The 25,980-nt window shown below is 57.7% G+C and overlaps 1 protein-coding gene across 1 annotated transcript; it reads right to left on the bottom strand.

Annotated features, from left to right (window-relative positions):
• Nucleotides 1–2,981: 2,981 nt before the first annotated feature.
• On the bottom strand, nt 2,982–21,698 carry LOC134565455 (keratin, type II cytoskeletal 80-like). Its single transcript, XM_063425042.1, has 9 exons — nt 20,906–21,698; nt 17,650–17,864; nt 12,062–12,122; nt 10,530–10,625; nt 7,727–7,891; nt 7,268–7,393; nt 4,861–5,081; nt 4,368–4,423; nt 2,982–4,284 (listed from the first exon to the last, which is right to left on the bottom strand). The coding sequence occupies exons 1-9, from the start codon at nt 21,650–21,652 to the stop codon at nt 4,127–4,129; spliced, it is 1,845 nt and encodes a 614-aa protein (XP_063281112.1). The 5' UTR covers nt 21,653–21,698; the 3' UTR covers nt 2,982–4,126.
• Between the last annotated feature and the right edge of the window lie 4,282 nt (nt 21,699–25,980).

Genomic DNA, 25,980 nt, shown 5'->3' with positions numbered 1-25,980 from the left:
CCAGGTGGGATCAGGTGGAGGGGTGAGTTCCTCACCGTGGGAGCTGTCACCCTCCCAGAGTGATTCCAGCTGTGTGGGGGCTCTGGAGGGGGGAGCAATGGGACAGCCAGGCTGGATCCCAGGAGTCATTCCCACCTGGATGGGAGTTCCTGGTGGAGGAGAAACGCCGTTCTGGATCATGGAATGGTTCAGGTGGGAAGAGACCTTGAAGCCCAACCAGAGGGGAGGTCCCACCATCGCAGGGTGCTCCAAGCCCCGTCCAGCCTGGCCAGGAATGGGGCAGATCCCTGCCCCATTCCAGATCCCTGGAGGATCCCCTGGAGGATCCCCTTTAGGATTCTCTTTAGAATCCCATGTAGGATCCCCTGCAGGATCCCCTGCAGGATCCCCTCCGTGCTTCTCTCCCTCGGAGCCGTTTCCCTTTCTCTCCGGGAACAGCCGGGACGCGCTGGGGCTTTGGGGAGGCGCCGCAGCGGCGTCACCTGCCCGGCAGAGGGAGCCCGGAGCTCGCTCCTGGCCGCTCCAGGTGTGCGGATCCCGGGATCGCTCCGGGAGCCGCGTCCCTCCAGCCGGGGTTGATTCCCTGCTGCTCTTCCCGAAATCCCCGCAGCCCCCGCTTCCAGCACCCCTGGGATGCCTCACGTCCACGACCTCCAGGACCTCTGACGTGTCCAGGCCTGGAGAGGCTCCGGGCAGGGATGGGATCATCCTCGGGAGCGCCTGGAGCTGATACGGCGTGGCCCGGAGGAGGCTGTGCCGCGGATTCCTGAGGGGCCTGGCAGATAAGGGGGATAAACTTCCCTTGATCCCACAGATGCCCTCGGCAGCTCCCAAATCCCCGTGGGGAATGTGCCCCGGCACCCCGGGGTGACTGATTGAAGGGGATCACTGGAATCGGCGATAAAACTCCTTATTGAGCCATAAATGGAGGAATGCTGTTAATTATCCCATTTATTCCCATTTATTTGTTAATTACCCTCCCTAACCCTGGTTTTCCCAGCAATCTTCAGGCCTTGGTTAATTTTTTCCATGGATCTGAGGAGGTGAGCGATGCCTCAACCCCCCCAAGCACCCTCCAACCACACACAACCATCCCTTTTCCCATAAAACCTGAGCTTTTCCATCAACCTCCCCCTCCCCACCTCCCCACCCAAATTCAGGATCCTTTGAGTTTTTAGGAATTTTTAGGAAGCAGCCAGGTGGGATTTGGTGGCATTTTGAGCCGAAACAATGGATGTGACAATCCCGGCACTTTCTGGGGCTGCATCCTTCTCTGTTTCCCCCTTTTTTTCACATTCTATCCCTAAAAAAAAGGTAAATCCTGTGTCTATGATTGTGGATTGACAGCGCTGATCTGCACAACACGGGGGGTGCAGCCAGGACCTTCTTGGAGGGCTGGGGTAGGGATTTTTTGGGGGGTCCTGAGCTGATGGTGCTGCCTGGAACCTGCAGCAATTCCCTGGGGAATTCACAGCTGGAATTGGGGCTGGCTGTGACTCTGGGATAAGAACAGCAATGGGAATTTGCCCTGAGGAAGAGGCTGGGCCCTAATGAGGTGGAGGGGCCAGGGTGGGTGTCCCAAAGCCGTGGATCATCCCAGGCAGAGCTCAGCTCCCGTTGATGGAGGGCAGGAATTCTGCTGGATGGACCCTCGGGAAGTGGTCAGTGGGAAGTGAGGCTGGGAGCAGTGGGACAGGGGAGTGCTGGCTTGGGTCTGCCCCTCCTGTGTCCCAGAACGGGGACCTGAGTCCAGGAATGTGGCCAAAATCCAAAATCTCAAACCAACCCTTTAATCCCCTGCCGTGGCCTCAGGGATCTCTCCCAGTGCCGTGGGTGGTGAAGGCTCAGAAATGGCAAAAAGATCCCCAAAATCCAGTGTCAGGCAGGAGAAGCAGCAGGAAGGTCTCAGCTGAGCCCCAGCCCTCCCTGAGTTCCCCCAGCCCCTGGACCCCCCAGTTTGGGTGTCCCAGGCTCCCAGTCCAGCCTCACCCTGGACAACACGAGCCCTGCTCCTGCTCCCATCCCGGGAATGGCTGCTCTGAGCACAGCCCCTGCTTTGTCCCTCTGGCTGGGAAAGGCTTTTCCCAAGGGCTTTTCCCAAGGGCTTTTCCCAAGGGCTTTTCCCAAGGGCTCTGCAGGCCCCTGGCTCCAGAGGCAGCCCTGCACTAACCCTGCCCAACTGGGAGCAGCTGGGAGCCGCTCAGAGCCCCCTCTTCCCCATCCTGCCAGCTCGGGAAGCTGGATTTAACTCTTTCCTCTGGTCTGGAAGGTCCTTCCCATCCTGTCTCCCATCCCCTTGCCCTGGACCTGGGGAGCTGCTCCCAAATTTGGGTCCTCCAGCATCTTGGGGACCCTGGGCTGCTTTGGGTCTCCCAGGGAATTCCCCCAGGGGAACAGGGAGCACCTGTGATCCAAAAGGGCACTCTGGAATGAGGGGCTGCAGGGAAATGCGGGTGCCCAGGATGGACCTGGCCCAGGTGTGCAGGAATTCCCCTCTGGAGAGGGGCAGGAGGGGTTTGGGAAGGCGAAGCTGACCCTGGAAGGGCAGAGTGTCTCCCAGGTGAGCAGCAAACAGCAAAGCTGCTCCCAAAATTTGGGTCCTCCAGCACCCCAGGGAACCTGGTCTGGTTTGGACCCCTCAGGGAAGTCCCTCGGGGGGTAAAGGAGCACCAAAGGGACACCTCTGGAATGAGGGGCTGCAGGGAAATTCAGTGCCCAGGTGTGCAGGAATTCCCCTTTGGGGAGGGGCAGGAGGAGTTTGGGGAGGGGAGGCTGAGCAGTGCTGAGTGTGTTCCCCTCATTCCCAAATCAGTCCCCAAGGCCACACGGTGTCCTTCATCCCAGGGCTGTGCCCCAGGCAATCCCTGGGAAGCAATTCCAGCCTCACCTGGCTCAGCCAGAGCCCCCAGGTGAGTCCTGCTGGAAGGAACTGCTGCTCCAGGTGCTTGTGGTGGGAAGCTGGGAGAAAACCAAGGACAGGATTGGATTCCGAGTGACAGAACTTTATTGTGACAGCCAAACCCCGCGAGCCAGAGCTGTGCTTCCTATCCTAGGGGAACGGGGGAATGGGGAGCCAGAATCTGGGAATCTGGGGGGGCTGCGTGGCAGTGGCTGGAGCCAGGAGGGAAATACTGCAGGATTCTGGGTGAGGTTGGGAAGAGGCCGCAGGGAGGGCCATGAGGCATTTCCAGGGCTGGCTCCCGGAGCTCTGGAGCACTGGGATTGGGATTAGCCAGTGGGGGCAGCTGGGTCAGGTACAAGCTGAGGTCAATAAATACAAAGGCAAGGGAGTTTTCCAGCTTTAGGCTGAAAGAGGGAAGATTCGGACTCAATTTTAGGAAGGAAATTCTTCTCTAGGAGGGTGGTGAGGCCCTGGAATGGGATTCCCAGAGCAGCAGAGGCTGCCCCTGGATCCCTGGCAGTGCCAAGGCCAGGCTGGACGGAGCTTGGAGCACCCTGGGACAGTGGGAGATGTCCCTGCCATGGCAGGGATGGGACTGGGATGAGCTTTGAGGTCCCTCCCAAACTGGGCTGTTCCCAGTGCAGTTAAATAGGAGCAAATTCCCCAATTTTAGGAGCTGGAGCTGCTGCGTGGAGCCTGGAGAGAGGGAGGGATTATGGAAATCAAGAGTTTTGACAGGGAAATGCCCTTAGGTGGCCAAGGTGTCACCTGCCGTCCCAGGGTGTCACCAGCTCTGTCAATCCAGGTGACAAACCCATCCCTGGGGTTGTTTTCCTCCCTCTCCCCCAGTGTGGAAACCGGGATGGTGATTTCCTTGGAAGCCCCATTAGGGATCACCCTCGGAGCAGGGAAAAGGTTTGGCAACACCAGTAAAGGGACCATGGCAGCTGCTGAAACTGGGCTGGGAATGCTTTTCTCCTGCTGGGCACATTCCAAGGGGTGACTGCAAATCCCCTGGGAAGGGAGCCCTGGAGAGGAAGGAGAAGGGAATGGGAGAGTCCCCAAAGTCCTGGGCTGGTAACTGGGAATGGAGCTGCGGATTGGGAGGGTGGAAAGACAAGGGACAGCCTGGACAGGATCCTCATCCTTCATCCCTTGCACGCGGGCTGGAGTTCAGGAGGAAGAGCTTCCCGGGTGCTTTGTGTCTGTGTCCATCCCGTTCTCCTACGGGCCCTGCCCGGGGGCCCCGGCGCTGGGCTTGGCCTGGGTCCCTGCAGGGGACCCTGCAGCTCTCCCGGGGCTCCCGGTGCCGCCTCCGCCGGGCTCCGTGTGCCCCGAGCCCCTGGAGAACAGCCGGGAGTTCCGCAGGGTGCTGGCAGAGACTGTGGGAAAGGGCAGGGTTAAAACACCAAACCCCTTCCATCCATCCCCCCGTGGCCTGGGGCGGGGGGATCCGAGCACTTACGGGGCCTTGGGCGGGAGTGGACGGCGCTGATGACGGTGGGAATGGGCTGCTCCATGCTGGAAGGGAAGGACACAGCGTGAGGACGCGGCTGAAGCTCTCCCAGAGGGGTGGGAAGGGCTGGGATTCGGCCTGGGGGAGTTGGGATCGTGGTAGGACCAAGGGTGGGGCTGGACCAGGAAAAGCTGCAAAAGGGCAAAACACCCGGAGAATGTCTGGAACCTCAGCCTGGGGAGTGTAAGGAAAACTGGGGAGCAAGAAATGGGATTGAGCTGCTGGGAACCACCGGGATTTGATCCTTCTTTGACCAAACCTTCAGTACCTGACTGAGAACTTGGGATTTGGGCAAGCTGGGCTTTGAGGGCGTCCCTGCCCACGACAGGGGCTGGGACTGGGTGGACCACCCCAAAGCATTCCATGATTCCATGATGTCTCCACCCCCCCAGGTGTCCTGGCGCATCCCTTCCCCACCTGAGGCGGAGGAGTCCCGGCTCACCTGTTCTCCTCCCCTTCCATGAGCTTCCTGTAGGTGAGGATCTCCACATCCAGGGCCAGTTTGATGTTCATGAGCTCCTGGTACTCGCGCACCAGGTGAGCCATGTGCTCGCGGCTGCGCTGCAGGGCCTCCTCCAGCCCCGCCACCTTGGCCTTGGCGTCCCTGAGGGTGCCCTCGCCCTGCTCGCCCGCCTCGCGGATGTGCTCCTCCAGGTACAGGCACTGGGGGGTGGGAAAGGGAGCTGAGGGGCTGGGGGAGGGAATTCCACACCTGTCCTGGTATCCCACCCAAGGACCCACCTGTCCCTTTACCCCACCCAGCACATACCTGTCCTTTACCCCCCTAGCACACACCTGTCCTTTATCCCACCCCAGCACACACCTGTCCTTTATCCCACCCCAGCACACACCTGTCCCTTTACCCCACCCAGCACATACCTGTCCCTTTATCCCAGCACACACCTGTCCCTTTATCCCAGCACACACCTGTCCCGTTATCCCAGCACACACCTGTCCTTTATCCCAGCACACACCTGTCCCTTTATCCCAGCACACACCTGTCCCGTTATCCCAGCACACACCTGTCCTTTATCCCACCCCAGCACACACCTGTCCTTTATCCCACCCCAGCACACACCTGTCCTTTATCCCACCCCAGCACACACCTGTCCTTTATCCCAGCACACACCTGTCCCGTTATCCCAGCACACACCTGTCCCGTTATCCCAGCACACACCTGTCCCTTTACCCCCCCAGCACACACCTGTCCTTTATCCCAGCACACACCTGTCCTTTATCCCAGCACACACCTGTCCTTTATCCCAGCACACACCTGTCCCTTTACCCCCCTAGCACACACCTGTCCTTTATCCCAGCACACACCTGTCCCGTTATCCCACCCCAGCACACACCTGTCCCTTTATCCCAGCACACACCTGTCCTTTATCCCAGCACACACCTGTCCTTTATCCCAGCACACACCTGTCCCATTATCCCACCCCAGCACACACCTGTCCTGCTATCCCAGCACACACCTGTCCCTTTATCCCAGCACACACCTGTCCTTTATCCCAGCACACACCTGTCCTGCTATCCCAGCACACACCTGTCCTGCTATCCCAGCACACACCTGTCCCTTTACCCCCCCCAGCACACACCTGTCCTTTATCCCAGCACACACCTGTCCCTTTATCCCAGCACACACCTGTCCCTTTATCCCAGCACACACCTGTCCCGTTATCCCAGCACACACCTGTCCTTTATCCCAGCACACACCTGTCCTTTATCCCAGCACACACCTGTCCCTTTACCCCCCCAGCACACACCTGTCCTTTATCTCAGCACACACCTGTCCCTTTATCCCAGCACACACCTGTCCTTTACCCCCCCCAGCACACACCTGTCCCTTTACCCCCCCCAGCACACACCTGTCCTTTATCCCAGCACACACCTGTCCTTTATCCCAGCACACACCTGTCCCGTTATCCCAGCACACACCTGTCCTTTATCCCAGCACACACCTGTCCCGTTATCCCACCCCAGCACACACCTGTCCTTTATCCCAGCACACACCTGTCCCGTTATCCCAGCACACACCTGTCCCTTTATCCCAGCACACACCTGTCCTTTATCCCAGCACACACCTGTCCCGTTATCCCACCCCAGCACACACCTGTCCTTTATCCCAGCACACACCTGTCCTTTATCCCAGCACACACCTGTCCCTTTACCCCCCTAGCACACACCTGTCCCTTTATCCCAGCACACACCTGTCCCGTTATCCCAGCACACACCTGTCCTTTATCCCACCCTAGCACACACCTGTCCCGTTATCCCAGCACACACCTGTCCTTTATCCCAGCACACACCTGTCCCGTTATCCCACCCCAGCACACACCTGTCCCTTTATCCCAGCACACACCTGTCCTTTATCCCAGCACGCACCTGTCCTTTATCCCAGCACACACCTGTCCCTTTATCCCAGCACACACCTGTCCCGTTATCCCAGCACACACCTGTCCTTTATCCCAGCACACACCTGTCCCATTATCCCAGCACACACCTGTCCTTTATCCCAGCACACACCTGTCCCATTATCCCAGCACACACCTGTCCCTTTACCCCCCCCAGCACACACCTGTCCTTTACCTCCCCCAGCACACACCTGTCCCGTTATCCCAGCACACACCTGTCCTTTACCCCCCCCAGCACACACCTGTCCCGTTATCCCAGCACACACCTGTCCTTTATCCCAGCACACACCTGTCCCTTTATCCCAGCACACACCTGTCCCTTTATTCCAGCACACACCTGTCCTTTATCCCAGCACACACCTCTCCTTTATCCCAGCACACACCTGTCCCTTTATCCCAGCACACACCTGTCCCTTTACCTCCCCCAGCACACACCTGGCTCTTCTGGGACACGATGCAGGAGCGCAGTTTCTGGATGCGGATGTTCAGGTCCGCGATCTCCCTCCGGCTGTCCAGGAGGTGCCCCCCGAGGGAGCCGGGCTGGGAGCTGCTGTCCGTGAGCTGTGGGGAGAGGGGCGGGGGGCCCTGGGGTCACCTGCAGTACTGGGGAAAGATCTGGGGCTCGCTCCTGGCTGTGGTTGTTCCTGGAATTAGTCACATTCCTGCTCTTTGGAGAGCTGGAAGGACATTTCCATCTCCACTGGGAGATGTCCTGGGAAAGCCTGGAGTACCAAAACTCTGGATTTAGTGTCCGAGCTGATCTGGGATAGCGCCACGTCCCTCCCTCCATTCCCAGGGCCAGCCCACCCCTCCCATCCCGCTGATCCGGCCCTCTCCAGGCCAATTCCTCCCGTCCTTTCCCTGCCTCTCGCGCACGGATCCCTGCTCCGGTACCTTCCTGCGGGTGAGGGCCTCGGCCTCTTCCCAGCTCCGCAGGGCCAGCGCCTCGTACTGGGCCCTGACGTCCTCCACGATCCTGCCCAGGTCCGGCCGGGAGCAGCTGTCGATGCCCAGCACCACGGAAATGTCCTTGATTTCCGTCAGCAGCTCCTCCAGCTCCTGCAGGGCCAAGGGACAACAGGAAACAGAGCACGGAGCTGGAAATTCGTGGAATGGTTTGGGTGGGAAGGAACCCCAAATCCCATCCCACCCCTGCCATGGCAGGGACACCTCCCACGGTCCCAGGGTGCTCCAAGCCCTGTCCAGCCTGGCCTGGGACACTTCCAGGGATGGGGCATCCTCTGGGAAATCCACTCCAGGGCCTCCCCAGCCTCACAGGGAGGAATTCCTTCCCAATATCCCATCTATCCCTGCCCTCTGTGCCATTCCCTGTGTCCTGGCACTCCAGGCCTTGTCCCAATTCCCTCTCCAGCTCTTCTGAAGCCCCTTTAGCCCTGGAAAGGGCTCCAAGGTGTCTCCAGAGCCTTCCCTTCTCCAGGCTCTGCTCCCTCCCAGCCCCACAGATCCCTCTGATGCACAAATTCACCAGGAATTCTGCAAACCTCAGGGAGTCAGGATCCACAGAGGGATCTGGGGCCCCATCCAGCCTGGCCTGGGACACTTCCAGGGATCCAGGGCAGCTCCAGCTGCTCTGGGAAATCCATTCCAGGACCTCACAACCCTCAGAGGGAAGAACTTCCCAGTGTCTGGTCATATCCAAGATTCCCAGTAGTCAGAGAGAGCCCTCCAGGTGGGCTGTGCTTGGCAGAACACCTTCCATGTGGAGATGGGGAGAATTCCTAAGTTTTCCCTCTCTGGAGTTGGGGATCTGGTATTACCCGATCCGTAAAATCCAGACTCAGGTGAAGCTGGGGTTTGGGATCTTTGGATGCAATCTGGTAAAAATCTGACAAAACGGTGCCTTTGGACTGCTCCAGGAGCAGGGAGACTCCTGGGATCCTTAAGGCTGGAAAAGAGCTGTAGGATCACCAGATTCCAACTGTTCCCCAGCAGTGCCAAGGCCACCCCTGACTGTGTCACATCCACACATCCTTGGGCACTTCCAGGGGCGGGTACTCCACGCCTGCCTGGGCAGTTATTCCAGGGCTGGACAACCCTTTCCAGGAAGGAATATTACCTAATATCCAACCTAAACCTCCCCTGGCGTTCCCTCTTTTCCAGCTGGTCGTTCCCCCGGGGCAGAGCTGATGCTCATGGCCCAATATCCATTGATATCTGTGATGGATGTGAGAGTTTTGGGAAAAACAAAGGCACTGTGGGTCATTCCACGGCCTGGGGAGGATAGAGAACGCCCTTTTCCAAAGGATCCAGAGGGTCCAGAGCCTGATTTACAGCTCAGGGAACCAGGAGCCCGCCCTGGACACATCCAGAGCTGCTCCACTCCCCTGTCCTGGGAATGTCAGCGATCTCAGGATCACCCACTGGGATGTTTGCCCTGGATAAGCTGGAGAAAACAGAGCCCAGGGTGGAGAATTCCCCTCCCTGAGCCTGGAAGGGCCCCTGGAGCCAGGTTTGTATCCAGGCTCGCTCCAGAGCCCTCCTCCCTTATCTGTGGAATTCCTCCTCCTCCCTTTCCATTGTTCTTCCCTTTGTGCTCAGGTCCCTTTGGAGCAGGAATTTCGTTCCTTGATTCCCTGCCCGGGCTCACAAAGGGCTGTGGCTGAAGGATAACACAGAAATACCCCCCAAATTGCAGGATGTCTGGGAGATTTTATCCCACTGGCATTTAATCCATGAGTTTCTTTGGTAATCTTGAGGCAGGTGAGAAAATTTGTGTTTATTTGGAATGTCGGATTGTTTGGTGAATAAAACCCCCAAACTGGTCATTTATTACTGAGAAACCAGGGTGGGATTTTCTCCTCATCCATCCCAACAAGCAAAGTTTTCCTCATTTTCCCTCCCTGTGGGAATGTGCCTGTACCTGATGTCACTAAATCCACAAAGATGAGACAGGAGAGGCTGGGGATGAGATTTTTACATGAATTGGGGGTTTAAAAATGCAGCTTTTTGTGGGACCCATGAGAAATCAGCTGGAGATCCTCAAGCAAGGCCTGGTTTCCAAAAGAAACTGGGCTAAAATTGCCTAGCACAAGGAATAATCTCATTTTAGAGCGGATCAGGCTCCCTGGGCAGTTGTGCTGGGAGGCAGCTCCGGCCTCCTCGTGCCTCAGTTTCCCACAAGGAGGTTCACATTCCTCCATCAGGCACTGTAATTGTTTGCTTTGCTGGAATTTAGATAAACCCCGGTGTTCCCACACCGCTGATCCTGCCGGGTGACATTTTCCAGGCCCTGAGTCAGTGTTCTGCTGAAGGCCCTGCCCCCCTGGCTGGAATCATTCCTGGCTGGGGACCCCTCATTTTCCTGGGGAAGGAGGAGGATGGATTGTTTCAGAGCATCCAGGCTCTCCAGGTGTCCTGGTTTTTGGGTTCTTCCTGGAGTCTGAACATTTGGCTCACCTGGGGCAAGCCCTGGGGGCAGGAGCTGAGCCCCAACAGCCGGCTTGGGATGAGGTTGGGACTCTTGGCTCTTCCTGGGGGACTCCAGGAGAGGCTCTGGGGCAGAAGGAATGTCCCAATTCCAATGTTGTTTTTAGAGAAGGGATAAACTCAGGCCCTGCTGAAGGCATGGAATGGCTGTGACCCCCTGGCCCAGCTCCTGTGTGGGTGGAAATCCAGGATCTGTCCCCAAAATGCCGCCCTTCCCCCAGCGCCCAGCCCTCTCCAGGTGTGCTCCCACCTGCTCGTAGATGGTTTTCTTCAGCTCCAGCAGCTCCTGGAGCCCTTTGAGCTTCACCTCCAGCTCCGTGCGGTGCAAGGTGCTCACATCCAAATCCTGCACGGGTGGGAAGGGATTCCTCAGTCCACAGGGGATTTAGAGCAGCCATTCCCACTGCTCCCCCTCCCCAGGGAGTGCCCTGCTTGCTCCATCCCTGGGAATGTTCCAGGACACGTTGGACAGGGCTTGGAGCAGCCTGGACGGGGAAGGTGTCCCTGCCCGTGGAGGGGTGGAACGGGATGAGCTCCTTCCCACCCGACCCATTACTGGATTTATTGGGTGTTTGGAGCTGCTCTCCAGGTGGGGAGGCTCCTTTCAGGACCTCTGCCCTTTGTTTTGTGGGATTTGTTGGGGGGAGGCTCTGCTGGGCCAGGCAGGGCTGGGCCATCCCCTCCCGTCCCTTTTGTTCCCTACAAAATGCTCCATGGAAGTATCCAGGAATGCCTTTCCTGGCTGGGGAGTGTGCCAGGGAAAACATGGAATTAGCCAGGATGGAACACCCTCATCCTGACCCCAAACGGAAATTTTATATTTAATATAAAATCCCAGTTCCAGCTGATTCCCACTGGCTCCTGCTGGAGTGGGAGCTCTGCCCGGGGTTTGCCCAGGGCGTGGCCCCTCCGCAGGGAACAAAGCAAATCCTTTATCAATTCCAGCCTTTCCCAACTCTAATGGCACCCGCAGGGAACACAGGGAGCAGGGGGCAGCCTGGGAAAGGTTTGGATTCCTCAGGCCAGGGAAATCCCAAAGTGCAGGGATGGGGATGGTCTGACGGGATATCCCAGGATGAAGGGATGGGGATAGAGTGACCAGGAGATCCCAGGGTGCAGGGATGGGGATGGTCTGACCAGGAGATCCCAGGGTGCAGGGATGGGAATAGTCTGACCAGGAGATCCCAGGGTGCAGGGATGGGAATAGTCTGACCAGGAGATCAATCCCAGGATGCAGGGATGGGGATTGTCTGACAGGAGATCAATCCCAGGGTGCAGGGATGGGGATTGTCTGACCAGGAGATCAATCCCAGGATGCAGGGATAGGGATGGTCTGACCAGGAGATCAATCCCAGGGTGCAGGGATGGGGATTGTCTGACAGGAGATCAATCCCAGGGTGCAGGGATGGGGATTGTCTGACAGGAGATCAATCCCAGGGTGCAGGGATGGGGATTGTCTGACAGGAGATCAATCCCAGGGTACAGGGATGGGGATTGTCTGACAGGAGATCAATCCCAGGGTACAGGGATGGGGATAATCTGACCAGGAGATCAATCCCAGGGTGCAGGGATGGGGATGCTCCGCCCCCAGGTGCTTCCAGGGGATTTTCAGGAGCCACTCCAGACTCACCCTCCTGTGAAATTGGGACTCATCCCCTCCCTGTCCTTCTCCAGACCTTGTTATCCCAAACCAGCTGAGCCTGGATCACCTCCAGGCCCTTCCCTGACTGTGCAGGGCTGGGTAGAGCCAATCCAGTGGGAAACTTCCCCTTTCCTGCTGACCTTTTTGAGCTCCATGAAGGTGAATTCCATCCCGCTGCAGAGGCGAATTTCATCCTCGTACCTGCAGAGTGCCCAAAGCACGGGATCAACCCCAGGGAAACTCAGAGACACCCAGGGTTGTCTTGAGACCCCCCCAAAGCATCCAAATTTCTGCTTTTCCTGCCGTGTCCCCCCTCCCTGAAGCATCGTGGGCAGGGGTGAGGAGAAGCTGCCACATTCCAGCTGCCCTGGAACACCAGGAGCACTTTTGGGATGAAGAATCCCAGGGCAGAGAGGAGGGAGCCTTAACTGGGATTTCATTTGGGGGCTGGGCAGCCTCAGGCTCTTCACAAAGGGGTGGGGGTGGGGATTGGGCTCTGCCCAAGCCCCTCAATTTTCACCCTGAGCCTTTTCCGTTCTGCTCGTGTTTCCTGGGAGTTTCACTTCCAGGGTCGGAGTGAAAGGGAGGAAACTTCGGCTTGTGGAAATTGGGAGAATTCTGGACCGGTGTCACAACTCGGCCCAGGTGATTTGTGAAGGCACACAGGCACAGGAATTCATGGAAAACTGCCCACGGAGTGGAAGGGAACCAAACCAGGATGGGGCGGGGTCCTAAGTGTCCCTTTGAGGAACGAGCCCCGCAGGTGTTAAAATCCAGGTGGGATGGGGCAGGGCCAGGGAGCAAAGCCTCAGTCCATGGACATGAGTGGGAATTAGGGAATACTCCAACCCCTGCTGGCTCCTGGGACAGGGGTGTGGTGATCCCAAATCCCAGGGATGTAACCAGGAAAGCCACAGGATGCATTTTGAGCCCAGCAGGGCTTGGTCAGAGCAGGAGAAGGACGGGATGGGGGTCGGTGTGTCCCTGGACACGAGTGGAGTGTTGGGAGGGATGGATCAGAGCAGGCCGAGCTCTCAGGGAGGCCGTGGCACCCCTGCTCCTCCACGACCCCTCAGGTTCCCCTTAGCCTAAGGGGCACATGACATTCCATGGAATCAGGGAATCATTAAGGTTGGAAAAGCCCTTGGGAAGCATCGAGTCCAACTGTTCTCCCAGCACTGCCAGGGCCACCCCGACCATGTCCCCACGGCTTTGGTGACCCCACCCCTGCCCTGTGCAGCCTGGACACCCTTCCAGTGAGGAATCTTTCCCAATAGCCAATGAAACCTCCCCTGGCAGAGCTTGAGGCCATTTCCCTTGTCCTGCCATTCCCTGGGAGCAGAGCCTGACCCCCTCCTGCCAGGGATTGTTCAGAGCCACAAGGTCCCTCCTGAGCCTCCTTTTCTCCAGGCTGAGCCCCCCTCAGGAGTTCTCCAGACCCTTCCCTGCAGCTCCAGCCCTTTCCCAGCTCCATTCCCAGCCCTGGACACGCTCCAGCCCCTCAGGGTCTTTCTTGGTGGAAGGGGCCCCAACGTGGCTCCCATCTCCAGGCTGTGAACTCAGACTTTCAGTGCTGCTTGGACACGACACCCAAGGGACCTGGGGGAGGCCGAGACCTTTGGGAATGAGGTATAATGGGCTCTCCCAGCAGACTGAGGACAGGAACATCAGGAATGCAGCTGTGAGCTGCTGTTTGGGGTCTGACATCCAGTCAGAAAGTTCTTGGAAGCCCAGAAGGTTTTTGGGAGCCTTCCCTGCTGTGTACAAAGTGTGGAAATGGGGAGCTGTGCCCGGGGAAGGGGAGCAGATGTTGGGAAAGGGGGAAGATGTGGTCAGGAGCACACCTGGAATACCCTAAGCAGCTCCCTGGAGCTGCAGGTCCCTCACAGAGGGGACTGTGATGGCAGGGGGTGTGTGACAGTCACAGCTCTGGACACTCCTGGGGTCCCTCCCCTGGTTGCCCTCTCCTTCCCTGCTTTTCCAAGGCTGGGCAGCAGCAGCTGATGGGTCTGTGCTCCTCACCTGGAATGTCAGCTAGGCAGGAATATTGACAGCCCAGCTGCAATACTGACAGCCTGGCTGGAATACTGACAGCCCGGCTGGAATACTGACAGCCCGGCTGGAATATTGACAGCCCCACTGTGCCAGGACCAAGCTTAGCGCCTGTCTGCAGCCCCCCTTCCTCCTCCTCGCATCTCAGCCCAGTTCCTCTGTGTCCCTGTGTGTCCCTGTGTGTCCCAGTCAGTTCCTCTGTGTCCCAGTCTATCCCAGTCTGTCCCCATGCCCCTGGGTGCTGGCAGAGCTCCCCACTGCTCCCGGCGGAGCAGAGCCGGCCCAGCCGGCCCGACGCGCTCCTGCCACGCTCCCAGGACCGTGACTCACCCGGGGCTGGAGCATTCCACAGGCACATCCCTGCATTTATCTCCCGGGAGATAATCCCGGGGCACTGCGGGAGGGCAAATCCAGCCCGTTCTGCTTTTAGCACACTCGAGACAGCGTCTGCTCGCCCCGGGCTCCTTTGGATGGAGCAAAATCCAGGGAACCGGATCTGAGGAAGGCTTAGCTCCCTCCTGGATGTGCCTGTCCTTTCTCCATCCCTCCATCCCTTCATGGATCCATCCATCCGTCCATCCATCACCCATGGATCCATCCATGGATCCATCCATCCGCCCATCCATCGATCCATCCATGGATCCATCCATCCCTCCATGGATCGATCCATCAATCCATCCATCCCTCCATCCCTCCATCCATCCCTTTGGAATTGCTGGTCCATGGCAGCACTGTTTGAGGAGAAGGTGGGTGTATCCCAGTCATTCCCATCCAGGTGGGTTTGGGGAGCAATCCCTGGCTCGGGATGAGTTCAGGGCCCTATGGGGGGACTCCTCCAGGCACGTTTCCCATCCTGGAGAACACCTTGGGGTGCTCTCGTGCCCGTGTTCCATCCAGAATGTCACAGCCTGGCTGAGGGCATCACTCCAGTGGGAAATCCAACTGGCTCTTTGTTTTTCCTCCCCCAGAATTCCCCAGGGAAAAGAAACCTCAGATTTGCCTGGTTTGTACAGAGATCTGCTCCAGAAACATCCCTGGGCTGGCCAGGGCTGGGGGGCCTGGGAATTCTCTCCCTGTGAATCCCTTTTGAGGGGTGAAGGATCCCAATTGTGCCTTATCCCATTGTCCAAGTCACTGGAAAAGTCACAAGAAATCCACTCGGGAGAACCCTTGGGCAGCCTGATCCTGGGAACACCACCATCCCTAAGAAATCAGGCTGGAAAACCCTGGAGTGCCGGGATCTGGGGATTCCTGCAGCAACTCCTGCGTGCAGATCTGAGCACAGACTGAGGCTGCCCCATCCCTGGAGGTGTCCAAGGCCAGGCTGGCCAGGGCTTGGGACACTCTGGGATGGTGGAAGCTGTCCCTGCCCACGGCAGGGTCCTTTCCCACCCAAACCTGTTTGGGATTCTGCTTCCTCAGGGGAGTGCAGGGAGGGCCAGGTGCTTCAGACAGGGATTATCCAAAAAAAGAACAGGCAGGCACCTCCCATGAGGAATTTAGGACGTTTTAGGCACCTAGGTGTCACCTGAAGGGTGGATCCAGGGAGGATGATTTCAGTGTAAGGTGAAGAATCAAACTCCTGGTTCTTACTCCTGTCAGATTTCTCACGACATTCCCTGTCCTTGGCACTGCTGAGGCCCCTGGAATCTTGGGGTTTGGGTACCTCACAACAAGGAAGACCCTGAGGGGCTGGAGCTGGGAATGGAGCTGGGAATGGAGCTGGGAAAGGGCTGGAGCTGCAGGGAAGGGTCTGGAGAACTCCTGAGGGACCTGGGGGAGCTGAGTCTGGAGGAGGCCCAGGAGGGCCCTTCTGGCTCTCCACAACACCTGGACAGGAGGGAGCAGCCAGGTGGGATTCAGGATCCACTCACAGGGAACAAGGCCTCAAGTTCCACCAGAGGAGGGTAAAGTTGGATATTTGGAAATATTTCCATGGGAAGGGTTGTCCAGCCCTGGCACGGGCTGCCCAGGGAAGTGTCCAAACCTGTGTGAAGGTGACACTTGGGGACTTGGGGTCAGTAGTGACCACAGTGGTGGGTTGATGGTTGGACCTAATGATTTTCCGAGTGGTTCCATGATTCTGACCTGCTCTGAGCTGACCACGGCATTTCCCTGCTGCCTCTCCCTTAGAAGGAGCTGTAGCCCTTCCCTAATTTGCAGCCACCTCGAGCAGGGCTTAAGGAGCTGCAGAATCCTCGGGCTGAGCTCCCCGGAGAGGGCACGGATCGTTTGTGCCTCGCCGCAGGAGCGGCTTTGGATGCCAGCAAGGATCCGTGAGGATTTCTGGATTTCTGCCTCGTGAGTTCCTTGGCACCACTTTGGACATCTCTGCACAGCCCAAACCCCCCCGGGAGCCTGCAGAGCCTGGGGAAGGTGCTGGGTGTCACCGGGAGGGAAGGGAGCTCATTTGGGATCCTGTGCGGGATGCAAATGAGCCCCATAATGAGGGAGGCTTTGTCTGCTCCTGAGGGGCATGGCCCGGCTGCTCTCTCTTATCTGCATATCTCCAGAGATAAGAGGAGCTCCCCAGAGATAAGAGGCAGCTGCACCTCCCCCGACCTTTGGCTGCCTCCCTGTTCTTGGTCAGGACCATTTGGGGCACAATTTTGACCTTTTGGTCAAAGTAGAAGAAATGCTTTGGGTGAAGAGGGAAAGGAGGAAATCCCACAGCCATGGAACAGAATATTCCTTCTTTACAAATGAATTCCTCCCTGTGAGAGTGGGGAGGGCCTGGAATGGATTCCCCTGTGGCTGCCTCATCCCTGGAAGTGTCCAAGGCCGAGCTGGACGGGGCTTGGAGCAGCCTGGGATAGTGGAAAATGTCCTCGGCAGGGGTGGGATGGGAGTGTGTGAGCCCAGAGAGGAAAAATCTCCAGGAAGAACCTGGGGCCCCTTCCAGTGTCTAGAGGGACTCCAGGAGAGCTGAGAGGAACTTGGGGCAAGGGGTGGAGGGAGAGGACACAGGGAATGGCTTCCCACTGCCAGAGGGCAGGGATAGGTGGGATACTGGGAAGGAATTCCTCCCTGTGAGGCCCTGGAATGGATTTCCCTGTGGCTGCCCCATCCCTGGAAGTGTCCAGGGTTGGACAGGGCTTTGAGTGGAAGGTGCCCCTGCCCATAGCAAGAGCAGCACTGGATGATCCTAAAGGTCCCTCCTAACCCATCCTGTGATGATGAAAATCCCGAGCTGGAACACACCCACAGGGATCATCAAATCCAACTCCTCACCCTGCCCAGAACACCCCAAAATTCCCACCATGTAGCCGGGATTGTTGTTTTTTTGTACTGAGCAGCCTGGTCCAGAAATCCCCAAATTTGGGGAACAAAGTTCTGGTTTGTGATAATTGTGTGGAGAATCAACATTCCCTGTCCTCACGGCTGTCACTCCAGCAATGCCATCCCCTGAGCTGCTCTCAGACAGAGAGAGAACAGAGCCTCCTCTCACACCCTGCTCTCCTCGGAATTTCATTTCTATGGCTTTCCTTTCAAATCCCGTTACCCAGGAAGAGGCTGTGATCCTAAATTCTCAAATCCACACTTCCCTGCACACCAAACCAGGAATATTTTCCAGCCTGGGAATCTCGGGCTGGCTGAGTTAAATCAATCCCAGGCTGCTCCCTGTGCCCCAGGCGAATCCCCCTGGATTTGGACAGGGATGGACATGGACACCTACTTGCTCCGGAAGGCGTCCATGGTGCTCAGGACCTTTGCCAGCTCCGACTCCAGGTTCTCCTGCTCGAAGTTGAGAGCCTTCATCTCCTGGTTCATCTTGCTCATGTACTGCTCGTAGATGGCCTTGATGTCCGAGTCGGAGTGGGAATTGTCCTGGTCCTTCAGGAAGTTCCACCTGGTGGTCAGGACCTTGTTCTGCTGCTCCAAGCTCTGGACCTACGGCAGAGGTTTGGGAGGTGTCAGTGACACTGAGAGCCACAACCGAAGCACCGCAGGGCTGGGGATGTTGGAGACCTTCAGAGGAGCTGCTGGAGTCAGCAGATTTCCAGAGAAGGATGAGAAATCCCTTCAAAATTAGGCCTGAGGATGGAGGGTTATGGAATCATGGAATGGTTTGGGTTGGAAGGGACCTTAAAAATCACCCAGGTCCAGCCCCTGGCGTGGGCAGGGACACCTCCCTCTTTTAGGGCACCTTTAGGGGTTTTACATGATACCCACTAATTATTCATGTAGAATTTCTGTAACTTCTCAGTAGAACACAGTGACATCAAAATAAACACAGTGACATTGGAATAAACATGGTGACATCAAAATAAACACAGTGACATTGGAATAAACTTTGTGACTTCAAAATAAACACGCTCACATTGGGATAAACACCGTGACATTGGGATAAGAGAGTCACTGGCAGTAGGAATGGTCAGTTCTGTCCCTTCTGTGGGTGACCATGGGCTCCTGAAAACACCTCGGGATCACCAGATCCAGGTGGGATCACCAGATCCAGGTGGATCCACCCCAGCTCATGCTGGGATGTCCAGGCACAAAGAAAGGGAACCCTCTGCACTGCAAGTACGTACAGCACGGAGAGGTTCAGGGAATGAATCAGGTTCACTGCAGAGCAGCTCAGACAAAGCTCTGGAGAACATCCCAGGTAATTACAGACTCCAGGTGAGCTCCCTGCGCTGGCTCTGACAGGACAACGCTGCCCTTCCACCGCCCGCCTTTGAGGAACCTGCTCCTCTTTCCCAATATTCCCAATCTCACCAGTAAACGCTCCAAGTTTAACAGTTCTCATCTTCAAAGCTCTTGGCCAACTCCAATTAATTGGCTAATTGCTACCTCTGGGAGCAACCCCAGTCACGTTTTGGCTCAAGATGCCGGAGTTGCCTCCGAGTTTCCTGTGTTGCATCCCGGGATGACTCAGGGCCAGGGCTGTGCCGGGCACTGGGGGCAGGAGCCATCAGACCCCCAGCCTTGGCCTGGGGTCCAAAGGAGAGGCACAATTCCAGATGTGGCACCATCTTTCTCCAAATCCCTCTTGTCTGAACAGAGCGAGCAGCTGCGCAAAGCAAAACCATTCCAGTGCTTGAGAGTTTCCAGCAGAAGGGATGGGAGCGTTGGGATGTTCCAGGTCTCACTCTTGGAGACCTCATCCTTCCCTCCTGGGATAGGAATGGATTGTGCTCCCTGTTGTTCCCAGACCATCTCTGACTTTAATTAATTCCTGACCTCCTTGCTAATCTTCAGCTGCTCCTTTTCATCCCTCACATTCCTGTTTGCAAACCATCACTGGGCTGAACTGGTTCCATCTTGGCTTCCAACACCTGCTTGGAACTGGACCTTTAAGGTCCCTCCTGAGCCAGAGCATTCCATGATTCTGTGACTCCTGCAATGCCCCCCTCAGTGGAAATCCTCCCCTGCTTTGCAGAGGGATCACCCAGTTTTGGCCTCATCCCCTGGAATTTCATGCCTGAACACAGAAGTGGCCAAAATTTGGTCCTCACAGGCCTTCCCCTCTGGGCTGCTTGGGATGAAGGCAGGGCCTCGAACAGGGGCTCCAGGGCTTGGCTTTTCCCTGTCTTCTTTTCCATCTGTCTGGAAAAATAAATGCCAGCAGATCTGGAACAGCTGGAAAACCGCCAGCACCTCACCCCTGTAGCTGTGTGGTCACTTATCCCTGGAATCACCTGCTGGGGATCCAGAACATCTGAATCCCTGATTAAAAAGCCAAATTCTCTTTGACAAGGAAGTGTCATTCCTTTCAACTGGAATGAGGGCCTGGGGCAGGTGCCTGAAGTTGCCACTTGATGCAGCTCTTGAAACCTTCAGAGGAGCTCAGGAGCTGCAGTTGGAGACCTCAGCCCAGGGGATGTCCCTGTCCTCCGAGCCCCCGGCCCAGGGGGTGTCCCTGTCCCCCGAGCCCCCGGCCCAGGGGGTGTCCCTGTCCCCCGAGCCCCCGGCCCAGGGGGTGTCCCTGTCCCAGGATCCACACGGATCAGGAGGTCGCTGGGTTGGGTTTGTTTGGGAACCTGGAACTCTCAGCTCTTCCCTCCCTGGTGTCAGGACGCAGGCCTGCCTCAGGCCCGCGGCGTTTTGGCGCTTTCCCCTACTCCCATCCCTGCTCAGCAAACCTCCACCTCTCCACCTGGACAGTCCAAATCCCAGCCTCCACCACGTGGGTGTTTCCCACACCAGGTGTTCTCCAAATTCCGACTCCCCAATGCCACAGTCTTGGAGAGGCTCACAGCCCACCCGTGAGAGCCCTGCTGGCACTGTCAGGGGTCGCTGTCACCGCTGTCCCCCTTGGAGGGATCCACCGGGGATGCTCCCACGGCCTTCCCCTTCCCAGTGCGAATCCAGGTCCCCGGAGAGTTAAAGTGAACCAACCCCGGCCCGCTGGAGGCTGGCAGGAGGAGCTGCATGAAGCAATCCCGGAGATTACATCTGTTTACGGAGCAGGGCTCTGCAGGAACCTGCCTGCTCTGGGAGTTGTTTTCCTTGGAGAAACTTCTGCTTCTCCCGGCTCCACCGAGATGAAAGCCGCGCTTTCTTGGCCCCTCTCCCCAGAACAGCGGGTGTAGGGGGGTCCCCCTGGCCCTCCACACTGCCGAGGTGGAGGTGGGGAGGGGATTCCAAGGATGAGATTCCAGGGATGAGATTCCAGCTCTCTTCAGCAGCTGGAATTGGAGCTGCCGCCATCACCGGCATCACTGCCCGTGGCTGTTTGGCCATCCAGGGAGCCAAACCCTGCTGCCCACGGTGCCTCCGCCGGGGCTGCTCTGGGGGTCCGCCGGGACCTCCCCGGGGTGTCAGGCACAGCCCCCAGGGATGCTGCCTAAACCTCGTTAGACAGAGAGCTTGGAAGGAATAACTAATTGGGTAATTAGCCCGGGGTTCCCAGCCTCGCCACCTCGGGGAGCCACCCCGAGAGCCGGGGCAGCGCCCGCGCCCCCTCCCCAGCGCCGAGCCGGCCCTACCTTCTCGATCAGGGTCACGAACTGGTTGTTGAGCACTTTGATGTCCTCCTTCTCCTGCTGCCGCACGGCCTGGAAGTCGGTGTCGATGTCCAGGCGCACGGGGGGCGGCAGCCGCCAGTCCCCGGAGAACGGGGGGTAAAGCAGGCTGCCCGGGGAGCCGTGCCCATCGCTGCCCGGGGAGCCGTGCCCATCGCTGCCCGGGGAGCCGTGCCCATCGCTGCCCGGGGAGCCGTGCCCATCGCTGGCCCCCCCTTCGGGGCTGCGGCGCTCCGGGGTCGGGCTCCCGGCGCCTCTGCCGCGGCTCATCCTCGCCGCCGCCTCCCCGGAGCACAGCGAGCCGCTGGAGAAGGCAGAGCAGGGGTTGGTCATGCCCGGGCTGCGGCTCCGGGGAAGGGAAAGGCAGAGGGAGGAGAGGGCTGGAGGTTTGCGGCTGCTGCCTCCGAGAGAAGGGCGAGCAGTGCAGCCGGGCTGCTGCGATTCCCGGCTCGTGGGCTGGTAATGAATTCCAAACACCTGTTCTGCGATGTTCATTAAACGGAGGAGGGTGGAACCCTTGATGGAAATCCAGATCAACCTGTTGGCCTTTTTTTTTTTTTTTTTTTTTTTCTTCTCCCTTTCTCTCCTTCTTCCTACCTCTGTCTGCTCCCTCCTTTCTCCAGGAGCTTGTTTGTGTGAGGAGCACTCAGGCCCTTGCAGCAAAACCAAATCCTCCCAGGTAATTCGGGCCCCGGCAGCTGCTTCCCTCATCCATAAAAGGTGAAGGAAGGAATTGGAGGTGCCGGGCTCGGGAAGGGCTGCTCCAGGCACAGCTCTGCACAGGGACTTGGCACAAGGAGCCAGCATCAGCCCCTGGCTGCTTTCCAGCCCAAATTTGCAGGAAGGAACAGTGATACTTTCTTTTTTCTTTTTTTTCTTTTTTTTTTCTTTTTAATACGGGAGTGTTTAAAACCATAAAGAGTCTGAACTGGCTAAAGGAGGAGTTGGGAAATGCATCCCAAGCTTGGTGTGGCTGGAGCTGCTCCTGCTCTGTCGCCTCACGGGCACAGCGTGGAAGGGTCTGGAGCTCGGGTGTTTTAGAGGATAGGTCTGGCTTTAGGGATGTCAGGTCCGGTTTATGGATGACAGGTCTAGTTTCAGGGAGGATAAATCTGGTTTTGGAAATTGTAGGTCTGGCTTTAGGGAAGATAGGTCTGGTTTAGGGAGGATAGGCCTGGTTTTGAGCCCGCTGGGAGTGGGGTCCAGGAGTGCTGAGGTTATTCCCTCATCTGCTCTGGCAGCACCAGAGACCCTCCAAACCTCTGGGCCCCGAGGTGAATCTCAGGTGCCCAAGACCCATTCCAGTGCCCCATTCCCATTTCCCCAAAGCCCTATAAAAGCCAGAGATACCAAAACCCTCTGAATTTCAGTGAGTTCTGGTGTCCCACCCTTAAATCCCTGTTTGGTACAAACCCACCCTGGATGTGCTTTCCTGCTTTGGCTCCGTTCCTCCTGTGAGGTTTGGGAAAGAAGAATTCCCATCTGTGCCTTGTTCAGTGGCATCCTTGGGAAGGGGGGTCTCCTCTGGCCACCCCAGTTTCCATTTTGTGGGAAAGCTGCTGCATTGCTGCTCTGGTTCTGCTCCACACGAGGATTTCCCTGCCAAGGGAGGTGAGGGAAGGTGAGGTTGGATCTGTCACGGACGTGCTCTGACAAGAAACGTCTGCTGAGGAGCAGCTGCAGTTTGGGGAGGACTTCCCAGGGAAAGGGGCCTCATTCCTTTGGAATTGACCTTTCCTTCAGGTGGAATTGCAATATTGCCAGGAATGGGTTGTTTTCCACCTTTCCAAAACATCCTTTCCAGGGAAAATGCGTTTGAACACCCGGTCACTCCCTCAGTGGGTCCTTGGCAGGACTCCTCAGGGTAATGCTGATGGTTTATTTTAATGATTAAGCCCCAATTCCTGGCTGGGAGCAGCCCTAGCTGGTGGCTCCTGCTCGGTGGGTGACATTGTCCCATCCTTGTGGCCTTCTCCGATGGCTGCAGGCAGGGATGGGATCCCACAGGGCAGCAGGTCAGGGGCTGCCCTTGGCCTGGGGCTGCCCGTGGTGCTGAGGGTACTTGGGACAGCCCTGGGAAGGCTGGAGCCCTCTGAGGCTGGGCTCTGCTCTCATCCTGGTGGGAAGTTTCATGATCCCAGGTCATCCCACCTATCCGAGCATCACTCCCTGCTCCTTTCTCCTCCAAGGATCAATTCTTTCCCTCATCGTTTTTCTTCCACAAAGTGAAGTTGCCAAACCTAGGTCCAGCCTGTGGGAACAACAAGTTTGGCTCACAGAGCATCTCACGGTGCACTGTGGCCAAGAAACCTCTCCAGGTGATCGGATCCAAGTGGGTCTTGATGTCTTTTTATTCCCAGTTCCTGTACAGAATTGTGTCCTGCGTCCCCCATCCCTGGAAGTGTCCAAGGACAGGGCTTGGAGCAACATGAACTAGTGGAAGGGGGTGGGATGGGATGAGATTTGAGGTCCCTTCCTACCCAAAGCATTCCATAATTCCATGATTAAATGCTGGAGGTGGGCTCAAATCCCTCTGCCACAGAAATGTGCAGAAGGATGAAAACTGCCTTTAATTCTTGGGAAAGGCAGCATGGAACCCTGTTTTTCACTAGGATCACTGGAGCTGCCCTGCTCCGAGATGGATGAGGCTTTTCCAAGGGCTGTGTCCTTCCAGCAGGATGGGTTTGAGTTGCAGGTGACACGGGATGTGTGGGAAGAGGGTTCGGCCTCTCCTCTCAAGGCTGAAGCTGCTGCTGGCCTGCCAAGGGCTCAGTGGAGCCCTGTGGGAGGGGAACGCTCTGGGGAACGCTGATTTCAGTGCCCACGGTGCTACTTGTAGGCGTTTTTGGTGTTTGTAGGGAAGGATCCTGTGGCTCCGGGCTGGAGAAGGGAGGACCTGTCTCCAGTTCAGCCCCTGGTTCCTGCCCCTGCTGCCCTCCCTGCCTGGGGGAGAGGCTGAGCTGATTCAGCAGCTCCTGCCCTTCCTGATGTTGTTGGTGCTCCTCCTTGGCCAGGAATTTGGTTCCGTTTGGGATGGGCTGGTCCCCAAAATGGGGCTTTTCAGCCTTCCTGGCTGCAAGAAATCCTGCTGGAAAGGGCCAGGGACACAGGAAGGTGGAAAGGGGATGAAGGCTCCAGTCCCACCCAGCTGAGCTGCTGTGTCCTCCCTCTGCCCTCCCCTGTGCGCTCACAGTCTTGAATCCTGGTGTGGCTGGGTGTGGAGTGATGCCAGGATCTCCCACTCTGGATGCGTCACTGCATGGGGGTTTTTGGGGGGCTGAGGCCTCCAGTCAGGGAGATTTAAACCATTCCAGGGCGCCTTGAAGGTGCTTCAACCCCCTTGGAACAACCTGGGAAATCTGTGACCCTCCCCTGGACACCGGGAGTTACTGGCAGCACCTGGAACTGCCCTTCCAGGGTTATTGGCTCCGTATGTGCAGGCGGAGTGGGACAATTTATCAAGGCTCTCCCAGTAATTGGTGTTTATTAATGAGGAATAAAGTGGGAATCAGCCCCAAGGGATGTGAGTGAGGAGGGGGAGCAGGACTGGCGGAGCTCTGGAGGGAATGAGAGGGTCAGAGGAGCCAGGTGAGGGAGCTGCCCCTGGAATGGGAATTGCCTCTGGAATGGGAATTGCCCCTGGAGCAGGAGCTGTGTCGGGCTGGACACACCCGGCTTGGAATGGCCGGAACTGTGGTCACACATGGACAGGGAATGGCCGGAGCTGTGGCCATGCATAGACAGGGAATGGCCGGAGCTGTGGCCAAACACTGGACAGGGAATGGCCGGAGCTGTGGCCACAGAGGGGACAGGGAATGGCCAGAGCTGTGGCCACAGGGGGACAGGGAATGGCCGGAGCTGTGGCCACAGAGGGGACAGGGAATGGCCGGAGCTGTGGCCACAGGGGGACAGGGAATGGCCAGAGCTGTGGCCATGCATAGACAGGGAATGGCCGGAGCTGTGGCCATGCATAGACAGGGAATGGCCGGAGCTGTGACCACATGAGGGACAGGGAATGGCCAGAGCTGTGACCACAGTGGGGACAGGGAATGGCCGGAGCTGTGACCACAGTGGGGACAGGGAATGGCCAGAGCTGTGACCACAGTGGGGACAGGGAATGGCTGGAGCTGTGGCCACAGTGGGGACAGGGAATGGCCGGAGCTGTGGCCACAGGGGGGACAGGGAATGGCTGGAGCTGTGGCCAAACATGGACAGGGAATGGCCAGAGCTGTGGCCACAGTGGGGACAGGGAATGGCCGGAGCTGTGGCCACAGGTGGGATAGGGCAGAGCAGCTCGTGGTTCTGCTGCTGGAGCCTCTCCGAGGTCAGCTGAGGTTTAAAGAAACAGAAGGAGGAGAGGATTTATTTTGTGAATTGTGTGGTTTGGTTTGGTTTGTTCAGTTTGGCCGCCGGCCCCGGGCTGGGCGGGGCAGGCGTTTCCTGCTCCACCGGGGGCTGCGCTGGGCTTGGAGGTTCCAGTTTGGGACTGGGGGGGTTTGAGAGCCCCTTCCTTCAGCTCTGCTCTGGTCCCTCTCCGCATGTCCCTCTGGGGAAGGGGGTGGGCTGGGGACACGTTTGGGGCATGCCAGGGTGGGACAGAGGGGCTGAGGGAGGTCCATGGCCCTCGAGGGGCCCTGCCCAGCCCCAGGTGGGCACAGAGGGGGAAAACCCTGCTGGGACAGGGGTGGGGGACACTGCAGGGATGCTGCAGGGACAGGGACAGAGGGGACACTGCAGCCCTTCCTCCCCGTGCTGGGATCGGGCTGTGCCGCTGGGAATGGGAGAATTCGATGCCAGACTGGGGGGTGTTTGTGGGCCCTGGTTTGGGGGTGGCTGGGGGGAGCTCTGCCACCTCCCCAGGCTCCTTTCCATCCCTGCTCCTTCTCTCACTTCATTATTCCTTCTCTTACCTTCCCTTACTCCTTCTCCCCCTCGCTCCTCCCTCCTCGTGTCCCATTCCCACTCCCACCTCCTCTTTTCCCTGCTTTCTGCGCCTGCCTACAGCCATCCCCATCTCTTCCCTGCTTTCCTCTGGCATC

Source organism: Prinia subflava, unplaced genomic scaffold (assembly GCF_021018805.1).
Source record: "Prinia subflava isolate CZ2003 ecotype Zambia unplaced genomic scaffold, Cam_Psub_1.2 scaffold_52_NEW, whole genome shotgun sequence".
In the NCBI taxonomy this organism is placed as follows: Eukaryota; Metazoa; Chordata; class Aves; order Passeriformes; family Cisticolidae; genus Prinia; species Prinia subflava.
Note: the sequence above shows the minus strand (reverse complement) of the source record. Positions and strands in the feature narration are given on the sequence as shown.

Coding starts and splice junctions, on each gene's coding strand:
- LOC134565455 (XM_063425042.1), bottom strand. CDS start 21,652: ATGAGGGAAGCAGCTGCCGGGGCCCGAATTACCTGGGAGGATTTGGTT. Junction 10,626..12,061: donor CCTTCATGGAGCTCAAAAAG/GTCAGCAGGAAA, acceptor CCACCCGTGCAG/GATTTGGATGTGAGCACCTT. Junction 5,082..7,267: donor TCGTGTCCCAGAAGAGCCAG/GTGTGTGCTGGG, acceptor CCCACCCCCCAG/TGCCTGTACCTGGAGGAGCA.